The sequence below is a fragment of the Stegodyphus dumicola genome, chromosome X2, assembly GCF_044657685.1.
Source record: "Stegodyphus dumicola isolate Sdum_Otavi_A_Nest chromosome X2, ASM4465768v1".
Taxonomy (NCBI): domain Eukaryota; kingdom Metazoa; phylum Arthropoda; class Arachnida; order Araneae; family Eresidae; genus Stegodyphus; species Stegodyphus dumicola.
This window is the reverse complement of record NC_140781.1, coordinates 48,596,346-48,619,428: the sequence shown is the minus strand read 5'-3', so window position 1 is coordinate 48,619,428 and position 23,083 is coordinate 48,596,346. Positions and strand designations below refer to the sequence as shown.

At 31.5% G+C, this 23,083-nt stretch overlaps 1 protein-coding gene across 3 annotated transcripts in view; it reads right to left on the bottom strand.

Annotated features, from left to right (window-relative positions):
- LOC118197875 (divergent protein kinase domain 2A-like) overlaps window positions 1-23,083 on the bottom strand; it is a 61,245-nt gene that overhangs the window by 27,348 nt on the left and 10,814 nt on the right. For all 3 annotated transcript variants that reach the window (XR_004759673.2, XM_035369444.2, XM_035369438.2), the window contains exons 2-4: window positions 15,331-15,915; window positions 9,873-10,014; window positions 9,310-9,480 (exon numbers count right to left, since the gene is read on the bottom strand). Coding sequence is in view for 2 of the 3 variants with exons in the window: in XM_035369444.2 (XP_035225335.1) it covers window positions 9,310-9,480; window positions 9,873-10,014; window positions 15,331-15,884 (867 nt within the window). In the remaining variant the exon portion in view is untranslated. The remainder of the gene's footprint in view (window positions 1-9,309; window positions 9,481-9,872; window positions 10,015-15,330; window positions 15,916-23,083) is intronic.

The following is a 23,083-nucleotide window of genomic DNA, read 5'->3' as shown; positions in this document are numbered from 1 at the left end:
TAGCAACACCATCTTAGAAAACGTTTGTAGCTATATCATTTGATTATGTATGTGAAAACTAACATTATTTATACATTACATGTACATGTACTAGCTATTGTTCTATATTGCAGTTACAGTTATTATGTATTATGGACAGTTACATATGTGACATCTCGCTTCTTAACAGAAATAAAAGGATTATGCATACTTTTTTAAATAATAAGATTTTTTTCTAACAGTCCTACCAGATTGAGTAACATAGTTATGTTCAATTGTAAAATTTGGTGATACGACACCTCTTTCAGAATTTGGTGGCACAATGCTTCTGTTACGTGCAGGAGAATTTGTAGGTATGTCTAAATCTGTAGTACTCCTACTAATCTCAGGTTCATTCACATCTTCATCTTCACAATTTTCTTTTCATAATTGTTTTGCACTGCAAAATCTTTCAGATTAGTTCCTTTTAAGAAGTCTCTTCTGCTCCTTTCTATAATTCTTCTATCTGTTCTTAAAACCTGTATGAACATAGTCATTCTGCGTTCTTTTTGTTTTTCCTTCTTTCTCATTTATGTACACTTGATCTCCTATCTGCAATAGTTTTAATATCTTAAATTCCTATCATCATAGCTTTTTTGTAAAGCTAGTCTTTTCAGTAAATTTTGTTTATGCTCTTCATGTTGTTTGCTTTGAATGAAATTCTCTTTTATAGGCATCAATCCTTTCACTTTTCTTCCAAACACAATTCTGAAAGTGACTTAATTTCAGCTGAAATAGGAGAATTACAATATTCCAGTAATACTAAATATGAATTCTTGCTGTCACAGTTTTTCTAACATTTGCTTGACAGTTTGAATATGTCTTTCAACCATTCAATTCGACTGTGAGTAATCTGAACTTGAAATTCTGGTTTTAAAATTCAATCTCATTGCAAATTCTTCAAATTTCTTGCAACTATATTGTGGACCATTATCCAAACCTGTGATTCTCAGGCTACCATGCCTTGCAAAAAATTATTTCAATTGTTTTATCACTGCTATACTTGGCAAACCTTCCAAATATCTAATTTCAACATATTTGCTAAAGTAGTCTATAACGATTAGATTATCTCTGCCTTGGAAGTAAAGGAGATACAGTACTTCCCATGGACCATTAAGTATTTGTTTAGATATCATTAGTTTACTATTATTATTATTATTATTATTATTATTATTAATTTTTTTAACTTAAACATGCTGGACAATTCAAAACCAAAACATTTTCTTTTGACATTCCTAGCCAATATACTATTTCTCTTGCTCTGTTCTTGCATTTTTCTATTCCTATATGACCATGATGAATTCTACTTTAGCATATCTTTTCATAAGCCTCTACAGGTATTCTTAAATATTAATCTATTTGCTTCTGATAGCTCTTCTCAGAAGTTAAAATATAATTCTGCCAGTTCTGGAACCATACATATTTTTATCTAGCCAACTAGTTTTAATTCATTTTCTTAAAACTTGTTGTTCTTCATCTTTTTCCATCTGCAGCTAAAAAATATACATTTTATCTTTAGACACTAGCATATTTTTCATAACCATTCCAACACAGGCTTCTATGTCTTCTTCAAAGAAATCAGGTCTTTTCGCAAATGATCTTGATAATGCAGCTGACATAAAATTTTCTTTTCCTGGTTTACATTTTATCTCAAACTGACGCAGCTGTAATTTTATATACATTTTTGTAATCTAACTGGACATTTATTTAATGGCTTCTTGAAAATTGATTCCAATGGTTTTATGGTCACTCTAAACTGTAATATGTTTTCAAAATACATACTGGTGAAATTTCTCACATGCAAATACATTAGGGTTGTCACGCTACCTGGAAAACCAGGAAAAGTCACATAACTCGAAAATTGACCAAAAAACTCAGGGAATTTAAATATTTTAGTCAAAATCTGGAAAAGACAGGGAATTTTTTATGGTTTTCCCCAAAAAAATTGATTTTTGCACTAATGTTGGAAGCAATCACTTTCTTGGTGAATTATGTATCATGTGAATGCAAAGCCCCCTGAAGATAGTTAGAAGTTATCTTCAGGGGGCTTTGGTAAGCATCATTTGGACAGCTGTCATACAGCTCATTTCCGCAGTGCCAATCAGATTGCCTTTCAGAAAGGCAAAGCAAATTTCAGCATCTTTGGTTTCCAGTAACCTTGAGAATCCTGAGATTTGCATGCACATGTGCAGTACATGTTGAATGAAAGTAAATTGTCCCCCTCCCATTCTCGCACAAAACAAAATCTTTTAAACCTTTTCATCTTATGCATCTGCCATCCTGTCCTCCCAGACCCACTCAGCAGCATTTCGATACATCAAGTGCTCTCGAGCACCCAATTCATAATAGCCGGTAAAAAGTTTCCAATTATGCAAACTAAAAATGTGGCGCATAGAGCATGACACTTCTTTCTTAAATACCTTATTTGTCATTTTGCAGTAAAATAAAAAAAATAATAATAGTCAGTCATCTAGGCTAACCATTTAATGCATCTATACTCGCCAAAATACCGTCGATTTTTTAAATTCAGTTTTATTTTAATGTTATTTGTATCATTTAATGTGGCTTCTTCCTTCTAAATTTATTTATTATTAGTCAATAATACTTTCATATTTCAGGCAATTTTCTCTGGCATACTTCTAACCGTATGACACAAAAACTAAACTCAGTGGCGTAACAGCCCTAGTGAGCCATGGGCTGCAGTTCCCCGAAATCTGCTTTCTTGATCTTGGGCCCTAGAGTGCATCAGCATATGCCCTGGACAAATGGTCAACTTGTCGCAAGACTCCCCCCCCCCAGTGTTTAGCCATCAAGTGAACTTGGTACTCATTTTATCTACCCATTCACGGGATGAAAGTCTGACAGCCCGGAGATCGAACCCTGGATCTGTGATGCAGCTGCGTGACATGCCAGCCACTTCGCCACCAGGCTGTCAACTGTATGATATACACTTTGCCACCAGGCAGTCAACTGTATGACATACCCTCACGAAATTTAGTGCACACGTTTTTACTTATCTATGCTGCTACATAAATATAAAATATTTGAATTTATTTTAAAATATCATTAAATAGGTTTCGTTCTTCCTTTAGCTGCAAAATGCCTGCAAAACAGACATTTTTTAATCCTGATTGGGCAGATTCTAATCTCAGTTTTCAGTGGAGAAAACAACTCCTATTACGGTTGTAATAGGAGTTGATGGCTAAACACTGGGCACTGAGAATTATAAACTGCTGGCCATTAAAATTGCATCATCATGAAGGAAAACAAATATAAAAAAGATATTTCTTGTGTGTATACAGTATGGCTCGAGGACAAAATAATGAAATTTGTAAGCATTTTGGAGGTTTACAGGGGTGCAAAATTAGTAGAAACACCTGCCACACCTGGCACCTAAAACAACCCTTGGCCTGAGGGGTGGCAGACTAGTCTCTCAACAACCCATGACCATATGTTTTCAATGGGTGACAGATCTGGAGACCATGCAGGCCAGGGCAGCAAACAAAGGAAGTTTGGAACACGACATGCAACATGTGGTCTTGCATTATCTTGTTGAAAGATGGCATTTGGCAGGCGTCAAAGACAAGGCACAACCACTGTATGCAAGATGTCAGAAATATACTGATCTGCATTCAAATTACCGTAAATCCGAACTAGACATGTGTGCATCATATATCCAATGGCTGCACAAACCATCACACCAGAGGTAGGATCCCTGTGCCGATATCAAATGCAAGCAGGTGCAATCTCCTTAGAGTCACCAGACACGTATACAACCATCAAAATACTGCACACAAACCCGGGATTCGGGATTCATCTGAAAAGACGACATTGTGCCACCCCTGTATCCAGCTTTGTAATTCTGGGCAGCAGTTGTTTTTGTATTATATGGTATTTCCTCTTACATGACTGACTGTTGTTTTCTGAAGGTGAAATTTTATTCTGCTTTACCATTTCCATTTTATTTTCTTCAGTTAAAGTTTTCAGCTGATGTTCTGCTAATTCAGCAGCTTTACACATTTTAATATACATAAAAACTAATATTATTTACATGTTATGGGTAAGAGTAAATGATGACTACAAGATCAGCTAAGCATTAATTCTACAGTGCTAGCTACTGTTCTATATTGCAGTTATGGTTATCATGTTTCACATACAGTTACATACGCAAAAGTAGCTAAACTGAATTGTACTGTCCCTTAACGCCACACCTAAGCTTTCTTGAAAATACTCAATAAGGTAGACAATTTTGAATTTTACTTTTACCCTTGCCTATATGGAAGACAAAACACAAATTGAGTAATTGAACAGTTAGGTTTGAAGGCAACTTCCCCTTGATAAGTCTGTCTCCTGCCTGCTCAACAATTATTCACTTATGCAATTTAATTTTTCGGAATAATATATTTTTTCATGGTTTTAGATATGTGCACTTAAATTACATATGCTCTTAGAATTTAAATGATATTGTAAATTAGTTCGCAGTAATAATAAATTTTATTTTTGATTTGATTTTCATATTTTTTTTTTTTTGCAATTAAAATTTCTTAATCAAATTTTAATTTTATATTAGCTTTATATGAATAGAGAATATTTGTTAAATGTAATTATAGATAATGTACATATTGACGTGATCAGCAACGGATATGTCGCCAATGGGGGGTCTTTCCTTGATCACTTTCCAGTCATCGTGACAGATACTAGGAAGTTTCCTGTAAACCTGATGTCACACAGGGTTTGAGGATAAAATATTTCTGGATGTCTTTTGAAGAACTTTTGGGACATGTGTTGGAATTATATTCAGTTTCATTCCATTAGCCATGGCTAAGAGACCTTACTTAAAAGTTTGTCCAAAATCACCGAACATAAGTGAATAGTATACAATTATTCACATATGAACACTTATGGGCTCAACAATTATTCACGTATGGACACTCCAACTTTCCGTCTACCTGGAAGACATTTTCCAAAAATTCACGAAAGGTAATAAAGGTAGGAGAAGATGCGTTGTGTGCACTAAAAACAAGGAAAAGCGAAAGCAAACAACGTATTTCGAATGCAAAATATGCAGTGTAGGACTGTGTATCGATCCTCATTTTGAATTATTTCACATACAGCAGAATTTTTAAATTGGAGTTTAATTACCTACAAATAATTCTTGCCTGGTGTTTTTTTTTTTATTTCGGATTTCTAATTTTGTTTTCATGTTTATAGTATTTATTTCTGTGTGTACAGTTATGATTTTAGTATTTTGCCTGTTTAATTTAATTCTATTAATGTGATATTTTCATACTAATACACATTAAAAACAAGTACATTAAATATGCAACATCAAAAATTGAAGTCATTATATCAAAATGTTGATTTTATACGATTTTTTTTTTTTTAATTAGGCTTAACTGCTGAAAATGTGCCGGCCAGTGGCAACTATCCATTTCAGCGTGTCCGGTCCTATGACTGTGCTTCATTCTCCATGTTCTGGTCCTTGAAGGTTTACTAAAGTATGGGTAAGAAAGTGAAACATTTGATGAACCAAAATACTTTCTTCATTTTCTCCTCACATGTAAACAACTGGTTTTAGCATCACTTAGCAAGTAATACACACACACACACACAAAAAAAAAAAAAAAAAAAAAGCTTAGCACATTATTTACACTATTTCGATGCACTGAGAAATATATTACTAATGGAAAAGTACTTTTCAACTACTTGAGTGGACGTTTTACACTTTACGACACAGAACTATAAAAAAATTAGTAGTTTTCTTTTATTAACAAATCTGTCACAGCACACATTAATAGTGGTCAAGTATCTATTGACCAGTAGCTCACAATATGTGCTCAGAAGATGATAAAACACAGCCATCAAAATAAAAAATGAAAGAACCCAGTCAACTCTGCTGCAGTATTATTCAAGCAGGTTATATTGCACATGGGGAGAAAAACACCAATTTCAGAGTCCAGCAATCAAATTATATCTCAGGCATAAAATTACTGAAAACTAATTACTCAAATTGTAAGACTGTCATTCTGAAACTCACTACATAATTTTAAAAATTTCATTAAAAATGGGAAACAAAATTCAATGCACAGAACCACTTAAAGTTTTCTATTTCGATACCCATTTACTTGATAACTTATAATCATCCTCTTAAATCATAAGTTATGAATATTTTTTGCCCTCTGCAAAAAATAATGAATAATCTCCAAACACAAAACACTTTTAAAAGAATAAATATTCCCTAATCCGTAGAGAAAAACATGTAAGACATAAAAAATCTCTTTGCCAGTTTTCACATTTCATGCTAATGAAAAATATTATTATGTAAAACAGCTTTTCACTTAGAAGATACTTCATAAAAGGAGATTAAGATAATTCATTATGGAATTTGATTAAAGATTTATGATTTTAGTAAAATACCAAACATAAGAAAATCATGGTAACTTAGGAGTGGGGAACAAAAGAAAACTAATTTTGCATTTTAAGCTGCAAAAAGCAAAAATGAAATTTTAGATTAGCATATAATGCATTAATAAAGACTAAAAATAAAAATTCAAATCAATCCAGAAATATTTAAATAACTGTATAAGCAGCAGTTAACAAAAAAAATGAAACATCTACTAATTACAACATATTTTAGAGAGTGGTCCAATTACTTCACATTTAATGCAAAACAAAACTTTATATTACATTAAATTATGTTTGAAATTTTATATCACATTTAATTATTGAGAACAAGAATTTTGTCTAAAATTTAAATTTCAGCTTTATTCGAATTTAAAGCTAATGGACATTTGAATTTATTCCAATTCAAATTTAGAGCTAAAATGCATGCTTTCTATTAATAAGCCACATCTGTTTACATATCATCAAATCAAATTTATATTCATTTTAAGCTTAAATTTAATCCATTATTCTGTTTCACTGCTTTATTATTCAGTTAGTGTTCTCTCAGAACATGCAATCTTTCATATTTAAAAGAGCAAAGTTAAAACTTAAAACTTCATTTTATATTAACAGCTACTTTAAATATGCTACTATCATTTTTGCAGAAATGAATGTTTCTTTAGAATAAAAATCAAATTCTAAACATAATTATAAAAACAATTAAAAATAAGAAGAAATATTCAACACATGAAAACAAAAATGCAAACTTATCAATGAAGGAACAAAAAATATTTTAAATAAAAAAAAATTTTAATTGAACATCAACAACCTTCAAGCAAGAATCAAATTATAAGAAAAATATCTTTTCTTCAAGAAGATATTACTTATTTTATATATTAAAATTTCTATTACATGTAACATTAGTTAAATGTAAGATAAAATCAAATTTACATCGAAACGGTGCTTATATCTCTCAGATATAAATTTTGGTGCAAAAATATTTAGAAAATTGTGAAGACTGACAAAGAAAACTTACTTATGACAGGCAAAAGACAAGAGAATTCATGCATATTCTGAAAAATAAATGAAACTTCTGTATTTACATAAATGGTCCACAATATGTGTTATCGCTAATAATGTTTACAAGCATATATCAAAAATCAAACATGAAATACTGAGTCACTCCTAATATAATGGTAAATAAGTTTTATGCTATTTATTTATGCAATTTGAATACAATCAGTGACTACATATCTAAAACATTAATTTGTTTTTATCATAAATGAGGTTTCTTTTGAAAGCATATGAAAGAGCTCTTTGAAAAATCCATCAATAACGACAGAAAAATTTATTCATTTAAATATCAATTTCAAATAAACTCAAACTCATAATGAATATATATGCGAAATAATTGAAATCAACTGAGCAATTAGCAATGCTAATTTCAGTTCTAACATACTATTAATGAATTTGAAAAATGAATTGTGTCTTATCTATCTTCATTCATTAAATTATACTACATTATGAAAACATTAAAAAAGGATACAATTTAATTAAAATAAATTACTTAATTTCCCAAAAATTTAAGGAAAATAAAATTGTTAAATAATTATAATCCTTTTTCTTAACCCCTTAACTGCCGCGGGCGTATATATACGCCTTGCTCAGCCGATGCGTTAACTGCCCCAGGCGTATATATACGTCCTTCCAAACTGCTATCATTTGCTTTGCGCTGCTACACCTAAAATTATTCGCAAAGTTAACGCATCGGCTGCGCATCTGGGCGCATCTGGGGGGCAGTTAACGCATCGGCTGAGCAAGGCGTATATATATGCCCGCGGCAGTTAAGGGGTTAAATAATCATTTTCAGCCTGTTAACAAACAATTATAGTAGGCAATAATTATAATACAGAAAATAAATTCTTAGAGATACTCTTATTTTTAATTACCACATAGATGAAAATACAGTCAAAAATCGTTAATCCGGAATGATCTATAATCCGGACCTCAAAGCTACAAACTTTCTGTGCATGCATAATTTTTTGCGCATAATGCGTTAACGCACGTGCATAGGCGTTTACGCATGCGTGTAATACTTTTACGCATTCGCATAATACGTTTACGCAGCGCTTTTAATGTATAACGGACGGTATAAGCTAAGCTAAAATTATTTAATGTTGCAAATTGCGTTGTTCCTTAATCTTCGAATTGGATCCGGCTTATTATTTTTTTGCAGACTGTTAGAGCAATTTTATAAAAGTAAACTTGAACTTTCGATTACGTCAAATAGAATTTCCGATGCTAGAGCTGCCAAAGGATCTGCAAAGCGAAAGCATGTTTCGAAGTGCATTAAACAAAAAGTGGAGCTGCTGCAAAAAATGGATAAAGGCATGAAGAAAGTGACAGAGAGGTGATTTGTTTCTCTAACTATTCTGAAATCTGTTTATCAATTTCACGCTGCTCTGCGGAAGGGGGGGACGTAGCGAAGCGCAATGAACTGGAAGTTGATCTGTCAGCACTATCCTCATATTCAAGGACAGATGTTTTTATTTTATTTGGCTTATAATTCCTCACACTAAATGTAGTGTTTCATCTCGATGTACTCCGATATAATTTAAATCAATTTCCTCATCATTATAAATATCACGAATACACATCACATAGTTTTCTGGTTGCAATTTTCTAATTTCGACTATGCGTAATGTATGCTTTACGCAAGCGCGCGTTGAAAGAAATGTTTAATAAAGTAAACAAATAAATGTTAAGCTTTTTTTCGTTGTAAGTTTTGATACCCTTTAGATCATAATTGAAAAACCGATAATCCGGAATCACCGAAGTCCCGACGAGTACAGATTAAAGACTTTTGACTGTAATAACTATTTGTTACACAATAAAAACTTAATCGACCTCAAAATCTTCAACAAGCTGCAGGACTTGAATTGCCAAGCCTGCTCGTGCATCAAATGATTCCGAAAGAAAAGATTTCAAAGGTTTCAAGCCTCCTTCAAGTATAACAGAACGTCCACATGCCCCAAGTAAATTTGGTATAGGCATAGTCATCTTAGTTTTTGCCTGTAACTAAATTTCAAAGAATATAATAACATATAAAGTGGAAAACATAAGTATTTCAACTGATATGACACTTTCATTGAATTAATTAACAAAAATTAACAGAATATAAATGTTCACACAAATACTTATTGCTTGGTACTGACTTCAGAAACCAAAAGTTTAATAATATACCTTGAAAATGCACACATGCACATTTTATTCATGATAGAACAAACATTTTTTACATTCCCTAACAACATGCAGTATGAACATTTTAGAGGATAAAAATTCCTACCCTACACAACAGAAAATTACTTCAAATTACATATAATTTTAATTAGCACTGATACCCAATCAAAATTTTAAAAAAATGAAAAAAAAAATCATGCAGCATATATACGTAACTACAGTCTTCAAACCTTCAGAATGACATAGCCTGGCTGCATTACAAGACTAGTAAGGAGCAAAATTTTTTCTTCTCCACTAAAATGACCATCAAAATTTTCATCAAAGCTCTTTGTAAGCTCACTTAATAATTTAGTACTTGAGCAAACTGGTAGGCTGCAAAATGTTAGAGTAAAAAAAAAAAAAAAAAAAAAAATACATAAATTCATTTTTTATTGCAAAACAAACAATAAAGAGGTCATTAAATCAAACAGTGAAGAAGTGATTCTCTTTATTATTATACATAAAATTAAATGTCAATTTTTAAATTTTTTTAACTATCACACGTTGGTTGTAATTATTTATTACATAATAACTTCAATTTTCCAAAAGGAGCCTCTAAACATGGATCAATAAGAAATTCCCTGGTTAAGATGGAAATCAAAAAGGAAATTATTATAAATTCCTAGAGTCATAAAACAATACTAAAAAGTACCAAAACATCTTTGGCAACATTGTATACGACAAAACTTACATAATTGCTTAAATATTCAAATATTCTTCATTCATCACTTTCAAAAAGCAGTTCATAATTTTTGATTGCAATTTCATACTGACAAATGTGGATCACAAGAATACCTACCAATAATGTAAGAAAATCTCAAATCTATCATAAGGTTAAACAAAAATGAGTTTCTTAAAAATATTTTCCCTTCCGATATTATCGGGTCAGACCATAAGTTCGTGCTCATTTAGAGTATGCGTTGAATTCACAATGACGCATTTACTAAAACAATACAATTTTGAACCTGTTGAAACTTTTCTTCGTTTGACTAACACATTATTGAGTTCATCACCAACTTTCATAAATATCAAATGCATTTTAGTACCCATAGAAGATGAATATAGATAATCAGTACAAACATGCTGTGCTACTGAATCTGCCAGGTTTGCAGCGATAAAAATTAATAGTGTACATGGCGAACACACTATCAGCATAAGGACTGCCCAGAAATGGTTTAAAAAATTTAAAGTTGGAAAAAGCAGCATTGATGATGAACCCCGTTCAGGACGTTTTGAACTGTTAAAATGAAATCAAACAATTAATTCAGAAGTTTATAGTGGACAACTTTGCTGTCTAAACTTAAAATTGATCAAAAAATGCCCACGATTGGTGAATATCAAGAAGTGTTGTTTCAGCATGATAACGCTAGACCGCATACGGCTTGAACACTGCAAAAAATTAGTGAATTTAATTGGGAGCTTTTGCCACATCCTGCTTACTTCCCAAATATTGCCAAAGCGATGTTCACTTATTTCGTGCCTTACAAAATTTTTTACTGGGAAAAGAATTAAATTCTACACAATGAACTTTCAAGTTTTTTTCCATAAAACCAGAGTCTTTCTACAGCAATGGCATAAAAAAGCTGCCTGTAAGACGGCGAGACATTGTAGATAATGGAGGAAAATATATACAGTCAAAAGTCGTTAATCCGGACTCGTCGGGCCTTCGGCGATTCCGAATTATCGATTTTACCGGATTATAGATAATCAGTTTAAATCTGGTAAGATGGCATCCAGAAATTATAAAATTAAAACTATGAAACCATAATTTATGAAATAAAGAACAATTATGATCTAAAGGGTATCAAAATTTACAAAAAAAAAAAAGCTTAATATTTATTTGTTTACTTTATCAAACATTTCTTTCGATGTAAGTTGTTTAAGTTGCTTCGTTTTATGTCATAATACTTTCTTTTTAATTCTATAAACAGACATAATTTCTTCTTCAGTTACAAAGTTCCGCTGTTCAAGTCCTATAATTGCTGTGTCGATAATACCGACTAATTTGTCAATCAAAATTTTTTCGTTTTCAATAACCTCTGTATCATTTTCTTCACTATCGGAAGTGAATTATAATGAAGAGGAATTTGATTTAAATCATATCAAAGACGGAATACATCGAGATGAAATACTACATTTAGTGAGGAATTATAAGCCAAATAAAATAAAAAAGATCTGCCCTGAAGATAAGGATAGTGTTGACAGATCAACTTCAATTCATTGGGCGCCGAGGCGTCCCCCCCCCAACCGCAGAGCAGCGTAATTGATAAACAGATTTCGGAATTGTTAGAGAAACGAAGGATATGCCTTTATTCATTTTTTGCAGCAATTCCACTTTTTGTTTAATGGACTTCGAAACATACTTTCGCTTTGCAGATCCTTTACATATTAGTAAATATATATCGGAAATTCTATATGACATAATCGAAAGTTCAAGCTTACTTTTATAAAATTGCTCTAAAAGTCTGCAAAAAATAATAAGCCGGATCAAATTCGAAGATTAAGGAACAACGCAATCTGCAACATTAACTGAATTAGATAATTTTAGCTTAGCTTATACTGTCTGTTATATATTAAACGCGCATGTGTAAATGTATTATGCGCACGCACACATGCATATTCGCAGCCGTAAAAATCTTATGCGCATGCGTCAATACGACGCATGCGCATAAGACCTTTACGGCTGCGAACAGAAAGTTTGTAGCTTTGAGGTCCGGATTATGGGTGTCCGAATTAACGACTTTTGACTGTAATTGATTAAAATGTTAAATTGCGTTTTTTGTATTATTTAAAAATTTACTAAAAAATGCACGTGAATTTATGGACTGACCTAATACTTCTTTTCAAATATATAAAAAAAAAAAAAAAGATTTTTTTTAAATATTTATTGCCTGGAAACTATACTTTAGCATTGCCAGAAAAACATAAAATCTAAATTTATTGTTACTAAGCATAATTTTATAGTTGCATTAAATGGATAAATATATTTGCATTTTGGAAACATTAGCTAAAAACTGTTTATGCATACATAACCAATAAGCGAAGTGAAACAGCATGACTATGAAGAACACAAATAAAATTTAGAAGGCAACATGAATATAAAGAACAAAAATTTAATTTAGAAGATGCATCATTTTTAATGCTTCTTTACAGATTCTGAAAACTCTTCAAACAGTTTATGGAATTCAAATGTAAAAACTTAGGTAAATATTAGTTTTAAGTATTTTTGATTAAATAATTGCAAGTATACATAAAAATGCTACTATACAAAAATAATGCAAAACAACTTAAACCACCATTTCAGAAATTAAAGAAAAAAGAAATAATCACTAAATATACTTTTTTTCTTAAATTATAAATATTATGCTTCATATCTTGCAAAATACAATTTCTTAATAGTACGAGAACAACGTTTTCTCTTCTTAAATGAAATCACATATTTATTTTTCAAATGACCATAAGTACGTCTTGGTTGATCAAAATTCAAAAGCATATAAAGCAGTCAAAATCCCAAGTTACACATTTCCTTATATATTTCTTATTATAAATATTTTCAACTCAAACATACAACACTCTAAAACAGATCTATTATGCATAGCATAAATTTAACTGTCTTTAGAAAACGAAATGAAGTTTTAAACGGAGTTTTAAATTCAAAATACAAAGCTCATAAAAGTAATAAAATATTTATTTCTGAGCTGCTGGAACTACTACTACTAGGTATTAACATCAGACATGTTTGTATTTGGTTTCATAACAAGCAAAAACAAAATACACAGTACACTCTTTTTTCTGAAACAAAGAACTTGTAAAAACTGTCAAAATCCCCCTATAATAAATCATACACAAGCTACTGCTGTATCCAGTTTACCTAAAAATTGCATAACATCAGGAGCTTTTTCAGGGGCATGATGTGCAAGTTCAGCTTTATATACTCACTAATTAGTTTTGCTAAATTTCAGACCGACTATATCAGAAAATTGGATATCTCAGCTTATATATTGATGGAAGCTATAAGCACAAAAAATATTTGTCACTCTGAAAGTTAATAATTAATACAATTTGAACTCTGGTACTTATTTCAATGGGGATGGCTGACTGCATTTTGACAAACCAAAGAAATAATATCCGATTTGAAATTCCTAAGAATTAGACACAGGAGTTTCCTCCCTGAAGGAAAACTATGTTACTGATTTCTCAATCACATTCAGTCTTTTCCATTTGAAATTAATGATGAACAGTTGTTAATATGTATGCATATCTTCCATAATCTTCCATATAACTACATGTATACTACCTGTATGAAAATTAGCATACATGCATGTCTTCTATAAACACATCTACATTTGTAGATCAGCTACATTCTATTAAATAGTTGCTAAGTATTTTATTATTCAATTGCTAAACATAAGAAATTATCACCATGGGCATATTGATAACAAGCACAAACTGAATTCATATACAGTCAAAAGTCGTTAATTCGGACACCCATAATCCGGACCTCAAAGCTACAAACTTTCTGCGCATGCGTCGCGTTGACGCATGTGCGTAAGACATTTACGGCTGCGAATATGCGTGTGCGCATGCGCATAATATGTTTACGCATGCACGTTTAATGTATAACAGACGGTATAAGCTAAGCTGAAATTATCTAATTTAGTTAATGTTACAGATTGCGTTGTTCCTTAATCTTCGAATTGGATCCGGCTTATTATTCTTTGCAGACTGTTAGAGCAATTTTATAAAAGTAAGCTTGAACTTTCGATTATGTCAAATAGAATTTCCGATGTATATTTACTAATATGTAAAGGATCTACAAAGCGAAAGTATGTTTCGAAGTCCATTAAACAGAAAGTGGAATTGCTGCAAAAAATGGATAAAGGCATATCCTTTGATTACCTAATCATTCCGAAATATGCTTATCAATTTCACGCTGCTCTGCGGGGGGAGGGAAACGACGCGGCATGCAATGAATTGGAAGTTGATCTCTCAGCACTATCCTTATCTTCAGGGCAGATGTTTTTATTTTATTTGGCTTATAATTCCTTACTAAATGTAGTATTTCATCTCGATGTACTCCGTCTTTGATATGATTGAAATCAAGTTCCTCGTCATTATAATTCGTTCCGATAGTGAAGAAAGTGACACAGAGGTTGTTGAAAACGAAAAAATTTCGATTGACAAATTAGTCGGTATTCTTGACACAGCAATTATAGGTCTTGAACAGCGGAACTTTGTAACTAAACAAGAAATTATGTCTGTTTAATAGAATTAAAGAGAAAGTATTATCACATGAAACGAAGCAACTTAAACAACTTACATTGAAAGAAATGTTTAATAAAGTAAACAAATAAATATTAAGCTTTTTCTTTTTGTAAATTTTGATACCCTTTAGATCATAATTGTTCTTTATTTCATTAATTACGGTTTCATATTTTTAATTTTATAATTTCTGCATGCCATCATACCAGATTTAAACTGATGATCTATAATCCGGAAAAAACGATAATCCGGAATCGCCGAAGTCCAGACGAGTCCAGATTAACGACTTTTGACTGTAAATCAGAAGTAGAAAATACTGTACATATCTTATATTTTATATGCATATAATTTGATACGAAAAAAAAAAAAAAAAGAAAGAATACTTACGCAAGCTGAGAGAGAGGAATGTCAAGCAGAGCATTTAAATTCCTAAAGTTTTCTGTAGATAATAAATTTGAATTGGCAAACACAGTTTTCCAAATAGCAGCAGACAAATCACAGGGTATAGTTTGGCTAGCATTCCTACATATAAATTCATCAAATTTGTTCCATTCCTCAGTAACAAGGGAACTAATTAAGATTCTCTGTGTACGCAGAACTCCTTTTTTCCACATTATTTTTGTATTATGAGCCATACTCAATTCACCATGAAACAAAACAGAATCTTTCATAACTTCATTACACATTCCATATCCAAAACAAACAGGGCACGAATATAAATGACTGAATATAGGAGCCCATGGCGTAGCAGTTCCAGATACTAAATGTTCTTTTTTCACAAAAGTGGTTACAGGTAACTGTGACGGAAATGTTAAATAATAAATAAATGATAAAAGGGTATGAAATTTATTTGATAGTATCCTTGTTCCAAAAAATGCTATAAGAAAAAAGGAGAAAAGGAGAAAAAGCTTTTTTGGCCATCGCCAGCGATTAGAAAACATCTTACTCACAGCCTCAGATGAAGACAAGTATCTATTAAAGAAAAAAAATTAAGAAATTACAATTTAACATAAATAAATCTTTATTACATACCAACATTTAATATCACATATTTCAACAGCATAGTTAAACATATTTTCAAGAGTGCTAAGTCTTTAACAGCTTTTGAATGCTTTTAGTTTCTTTACATTCAAAATTAAATCTAACTAAATAGTAGTGCCTTTATTCAGATTTTTTTATTTGAAATGCTATACACTGTTTATTTTATTATTACACTACTGCACAATACTTCACCATGCACTGTTCAATCAGAATTGTACCTTATAGCAAAAGTAAACAACACAGACTTTAGGCATAAAGAATCAGTGGCAGCATAGGATTAAGTGGTAGGCTATATGAGTAATAATTCAGGTACGACATTTTTAATAGGAATCTTCTAGCTTGGATAGAACTGGACATGCACTGCATAAAGGGCAGAAAGGACATGCACTGCAGAAAGGGCAGAATTTTTGCAGAAAGGGCATAAAGATTATTTAAATTTTAAAAAAAAATAATTTAATGATTATAATATGAATTTAAAAAAAAACAGGAAAAATTCAAAATTCACAAATTTATTTGACATTATTTTGACATGAAAAATTCTACTATTTGTGAAATTTTGCAAAATAACCAAAAATTCACAAAAATAGTCATGAAAATTTATACATGATAAAATTACTGTCATAACCATATGTAATATAAAAGTATTACTTATTCTCTATATACTAGCAGTAAAGAACAAAATAAAGCTGTAATTATGGAACAAAACATAAGAATGATTTTTCATTTCACATTTGAGGCAAACAAGAATATTTATTTAGTAATTGGTGAATGGAAGAACAGCTAATAAAGAGTATACTTGAGTATTAAATTCAACATACTTAAAATTACATAGCACATATTAAGTTATGTCAAAGTTTTTACAGATGGAACATCTTACCTTATCAACAGAAACTCAAATTTTATTGAATTCCAGCTTAGGAGGCTAGTACACAGCTCCAACAGCACTGAACATATATTAAACCTTTTAAGAACCGAATTCAGATCCAGGTTTATTAATTACTTTTTTGCCTAGTTCAGCTTCTAATGGTTTTATTTAAAGGTACCAATCATTAAAACAGGACAGAATTTTTTTTTTTTTTACATACAATTTTTATGTTGTTCCCAACTAGGAACATTGGCCAATTCTGATTAAACTTGCCCTATTAGTGGTTAAGACTACTGAATATTGGTAGTTTTACCAGGTTTGGGTTTGAGCCCAGATGAACAGGCTGACTCCATGGTTGGTTTTTGAGTTTTTCCTATGTGTAATATGAATATAAGTCAGTTTCCCTCAGAAAATCTTCCATTAAGGCACGCTCCTCTTAGAACGATAGGCTCCGTACAGGCACCCCTCCTCTTACGCAGGCTTTGCCATATTCAAATAACTTAATCAAACCTTTAATTCAACTCACTATGCTAATCATAAAAATGGAATTTAGAGATAAATAGACAAAATAATAAACAAAATAATATGAAATGTAATGGATTACTTTTCAATTTAAGCACAGTTATGAAATTTGTAAATTTAAATGGAAAAAAAGTCTAGTTTTTTTTAATAAAAAGTACATAAATGCTTAATTTACACCTATATTCTGCATTAAACTGTAAATCAGTTAAAATGTAACCTCTTTTTGCACTCATTACATTCTGTTCTTGCATTTACTCTATGCTGTACACATCTCCTTGAGTTTTTTTCTATGAGGTAGTGACCTTTTTTTTTTTTTTTTTTTTTTGTTCTGATCGTGAAATTTTCGTCTGACTGAGGTTTAGAAAAGTGAATGAATTCAATGAATGCAATGTAATTTAATATGTTCATTATAATGCAGAACTTTAGTAGCAACAGCTTTTTGTTTTGTTACATATATACTTTTTGTGTTGTACGGTGATGTTCAGTTGATATGTGTAAATGGGTAAAAATATACAGTCAAAAGTCGTTAATTCGGACACCCATAATCCGCAATGATCTATAATCCGGACCTCAAAGCTAAAAACTTTCTGCGCATGCGCCGCGTTAACGCATGCGCATAGGCATTTAAGCGTGCGCGTAAGACCTTTACGACTGCGCATTTGCGTGTGCACAAGCGCAGAATACGTTTTCGCTGCGCGTTTAATGTATAACGGACGGTATACGCTAAAATTATCTAATTGTCTATTTCAGTTAATGTTGATGATTGCGTTGTTCCTTAATCTTCGAATTGGATCCGGCTTATTATTTTTTGCTGACTGTAAGAGCAATTTTATAAGCGTTTAATGTATAACGGACGGTATACGCTAAAATTATCTAATTGTCTATTTCAGTTAATGTTGATGATTGCGTTGTTCCTTAATCTTCGAATTGGATCCGGCTTATTATTTTTTGCTGACTGTAAGAGCAATTTTATAAGCGTTTAATGTATAACGGACGGTATACGCTAAAATTATCTAATTGTCTATTTCAGTTAATGTTGATGATTGCGTTGTTCCTTAATCTTCGAATTGGATCCTGCTTATTATTTTTTGCTGACTGTAAGAGCAATTTTATAAAAGTAAGCTTGAACTTTCGATTATGTCAAATAGAATTTCCGATGCTGGAGCTCCCAAAGGATCTACGAAAACGAAAGTATGTTTCGATGTCCATCAAACAAAAAGTGGAACTGCTCCAAAAAATGGATAAAGGCATATCCTTTGTTTACCTAACCGTTCCGAAATCTGTTTATCAATTTCACGCTGCTCTGCGCGGGGGGGGGGGGGTACTTGGCGGCGCGCAATGAACTGGAAGTTGATTTGTCAACACTATCGTTATCTTCAGGGCAGATGTTTTTATTTTATTCGGCTTATAATTCCTTATTAAATGTAATATTTCATCTCGATGTACTTCGTCTTTGATATGATTTAAATCGAATTCCTCGTCATTATAAATATCACGAATACATATCAAATAGTTTTCTGGTTGCAATTTTCTAATTTCGGCTATGCATAATGTATACTTTACGCATGCGCGCGTTGAAAGAAATGTTTAATAAAGTAAACAAATAAATATTAAGCTTTTTTCTTTGTAAATTTTGATACCCTTTAGATCATAATTGCTCATTATTTTATAAATTACGGTTTCATATTTTTAATTTTATAATTTCTGCATGCCATCTTACCAGATTTAAACTGATGATCTAGAATCCGGAAAAATCGATAATTCGGAATCACTGAAGTCCCGACGAGTCCGGATTAAAGACTTTTGACTGTATTTCAGAGTGTCCTTTGGCGAAAATTGGCGATTGGCCAGTAAGGCATAATTTCAAGATGGCCGCTACACAAAACCAAAATAACAAGTCAAGTCCATGTACACATCAATCTGTTTTCATTTTAAAAAAATCAGTAGAATGATGACATCATATAATGTTAAAACAAAGTTACTCAACACCAAAACTGAAATTTGTTGCCAATCGAAACTCAATAAACTGTGCTTTAAATCACTCAATGAAATTCAGTCTGTGGCACACAAAATTCCTTAACAGCATCCAAAAACTTTCAAAAAATTAACTGACCTAGAATATGCTTACTGCTGTCTCCACATAAATTCACAAAAATAAGAGTAAAAAATATCCTATGTAATATCAGACAGTCAGTGACATTAATTTCTTGCATGAACCTTTCTTGAGACAAACCCATTTAAAGCCATCTGACTGATCTTTACGTTCGACTATATGCATTTCCTTCATACAAACAGGATGCCTATAATGACTACTAAGCAAACCTTGATTTGCACAACAGTCAATTAAGGCTTTTTTCCCCTTTTATTCCAAATACTTCACATTAATCTCATCACATACAGCCATTTTATGGTGTACAGCATAAAATAAGCAACGTACTTCCTAACTGACATCCAATGCAGAAATAAGCCCTTACAAATATTTTCCCATCCGTCAAATTCACAGCAATCACGTAACCAATCATGTCATAATAGGGTTTCCTAACATTCAACTACTCAGGTTACCATAAATGAAACAACAATTTGGCGAAAAATGAAATAATAACTTAATGATAATCAAAGAGGTATCCTTATATGTAGACTAACTGTGTAAATGCCATATAATTGCTGTACATCCACATTTTTCCATATAATTGTTGTACATCTTTTAGTTAACTGAACTAGAAGATGAGAATATAATTTGAAGAAATAGTCACTACAGAATTATAATTTTTTTTCATCTCTTTAGAAGACATCGGTGGACAGTTTTGGATTCAGTGTTCTCAGACATTTCCTATAGCTTTTATGCCTTTATTTGCAAGTTCCTCCGAAAAACAATACAAACTTAAAATAACTATCAAAAAATATTTCATCTTGAAAAACGTTAGTAACAACTAACAGAATGATACTGACAATCCTAGTACCAAAAGGTGCAGTACCAAGCATACCAAACACCTTGTACTAAGAGATTCCTTTTCGTAAAACATGTAGATTCCCTTTCCTGAAATGTAACGGAATTTTCCCTTTCCAGAAAATTTAAGAAAAAAGATTCTTTTTATTTTCAGTGGAAGCTCATGAAAGGAAAAGTAAGTCTTTCACAGAATAGTAGCTTCTGACCAATGCTTCCAGTTGAGAACACGGAAGTTTAAAGAATTATAACAAATGCATTTCTTATTAATATTATTATAGCTTATGGATTTTAGTAAAAGGAATCTCTTAACTATGTCTGCTGAATTTCAGAAATACTTTTTTTCAATTTTATAGGAATTTTTCAGTTGTGCCCTTTGAAAAATGGCAAACTGCTTGTTTTATATCTGAAACCCTGATTTATATATTAAAAAACTAAGCCATCTCTCATTTATAAATGAAAATCATGATGTCCGGTTGATAAGGAATCTTGATGTTGATGATTATCTTGTTTATTTTTCAGAACTAAAATATTCTCATCAAAATGGAAAGTAATGTCACTTTAAAATATGGAAGGAGAAAATAAAAATGTTTTATCTTAATGTTATTTCTTGGACATAATTTTAATATACAGTACAAAGTCCAGAATCCGGACATCATTATCCGGAATGATCTAAAATCCAGACCTCAAAGACAAAAATATTTTTTTTTTTAATTAATGCTTTACAAATGCGCATTTGATTTTTCCTTCCATAATAAAACTTGTGGAGATTTTCACTTAAAATTTCAGATTCTTAATTTCACTTAGGCCCTAAATAAAATACCTCGTTATGGAAAAACAATCATGTAAGCATAAATTTGTGAGATTAATAATTTGGCTTCGTAGTTGAGTATCTACTTGGCATATATCTCAAACCGAAACATTCACCTATTTTATATCCCTGATGAAGACCTGGCGAGTCATTATTTATCATATTTTGCTTTCATCACCGCATGTTTATCAATACATAACAGCTTCAGTAATAACTCATGCAATGATGTCTAAACTCTTTTTATATTAATAATTGAATAACAAGAGTATGGCAACCTTTTATGCTAACATTACGCTTGGCGATGATTACAGATTTTTAAATGCTCTAAGAAATTTTGATGAGGAAAAATTCAACAAAAATTTCTTCTCATATGCTAAAAATAGATTTTGAAAAATGAAACTCATAGGCCAAAAGATTACACTTAGTGCTTTTTTAATTAAGAATAACTGATATGTTATTCACCATAAACCCAGATGCAGCAGCAGAATATGTCAGCATCGAACGGCAGAATTTAGGGAAAACGAAATTTTTGGAATTTAGAGGAAGCACCGAGCGGCAAAATTAAGGGATGAGAAGTTTTTATGATTTAGGGAAAGCACTAGGATCCAAAGTTTAGTCACAGTGAAAATTTAGAACTTAGGAAAGCGCTTTGTAGCAGAATTTAGGACCTGTAGAGACTGTACCAGGCAGTATTGAGCGCTGGCCCTAGATAAAGCCTTAAGTATATGTGGGAGTTTATTTATTCAGAACTCGGATTAGTTTGAAGCATGTGCAAGAAATAAACGTAGGTATAGTAAATAACTAATACAATTCATGCTTAATTCAGTACGCAATAGGAGCAAGACATAATTTAGCGAAAAAACTTGGCTTTCGTCGCCAATCTTGTGGTACACAGCCAATAATGTATAACGGACGCTATTAAGCTAGGCTAAAATTATCTTTACTGATTCTAAGGCATTTCAATTAATGTAACAGACTGCACTGCTCCCTGATCTTCTAATTTGATACAGCTTATTATTTTTTGCAAACTGTTATTATCAAGGCAATTTTATAAAAGCTAAGCTTGAACTTTCGATTATGTCGAAAAGAGTTTCCAATTCTGGAGTTGTCAAAGTATCTACAAAGCGAAACCATGTTTCAATGTCCATTAAACAAAAAGTGGAATTGCTGCAAAAAATGGATTAAGGCATATCCGTCTCAAAATTATGTGAGGAGTATGGCATTGGAAAGTCCACTCTATATGACACAAGAAAAAAGAAAAAGGAACTTTTTGAATTTTTTGTGGAAACATCTTAAACAACTTACATTGAAAGAAATGTTTAATAGAGTATACAAATAAATATTAAGCTTTCTTTTTGTAAATTTTGATACCCTTTAGATCATAATTGCTCTTTATTTCATAAATTACATTTTCATATTTTTAATTTTATAATTTCTGCATGCCATCTTACCAGATTTAAATTGATGATCTATTATCCGGAAAAATCCAAAATTCGGAATCGCCGAAATCCCGACCAGTCCCGATCTTGGACTTATTGTATTATCCGGTATGATATTGGACTTAATGTATTATTCGCACTGTATTATCATTATTTTTATGATAATTATCAATGTCGTCATGTTTGTAAGAAAAATCGTCAAAATTTCGCAAATCTTCAAATGTTTACACAAACTGATCTTGAAATCACCAAAATGTTGATAAATCACCAAATTTAGCACTGCATAATTTCAAAATAACTGAAATGTTAACCTACCAAATACATATTTGTCAATGCATAGCCCAAAACTATTTCTTCAAAATGTTAATTTACACTCAAAATAGCAGTTGTAAAAAAAAAAAAAAAAAAAAAAAAGGTCTGACCTTTTTTGGATTTGGATCAAAATTAAGCACTTTTAAGGGCCAAAGACTCTCTTCAAAAGAACCTAAGGATTTTTAAATATTTTTAAGGACTGTCCC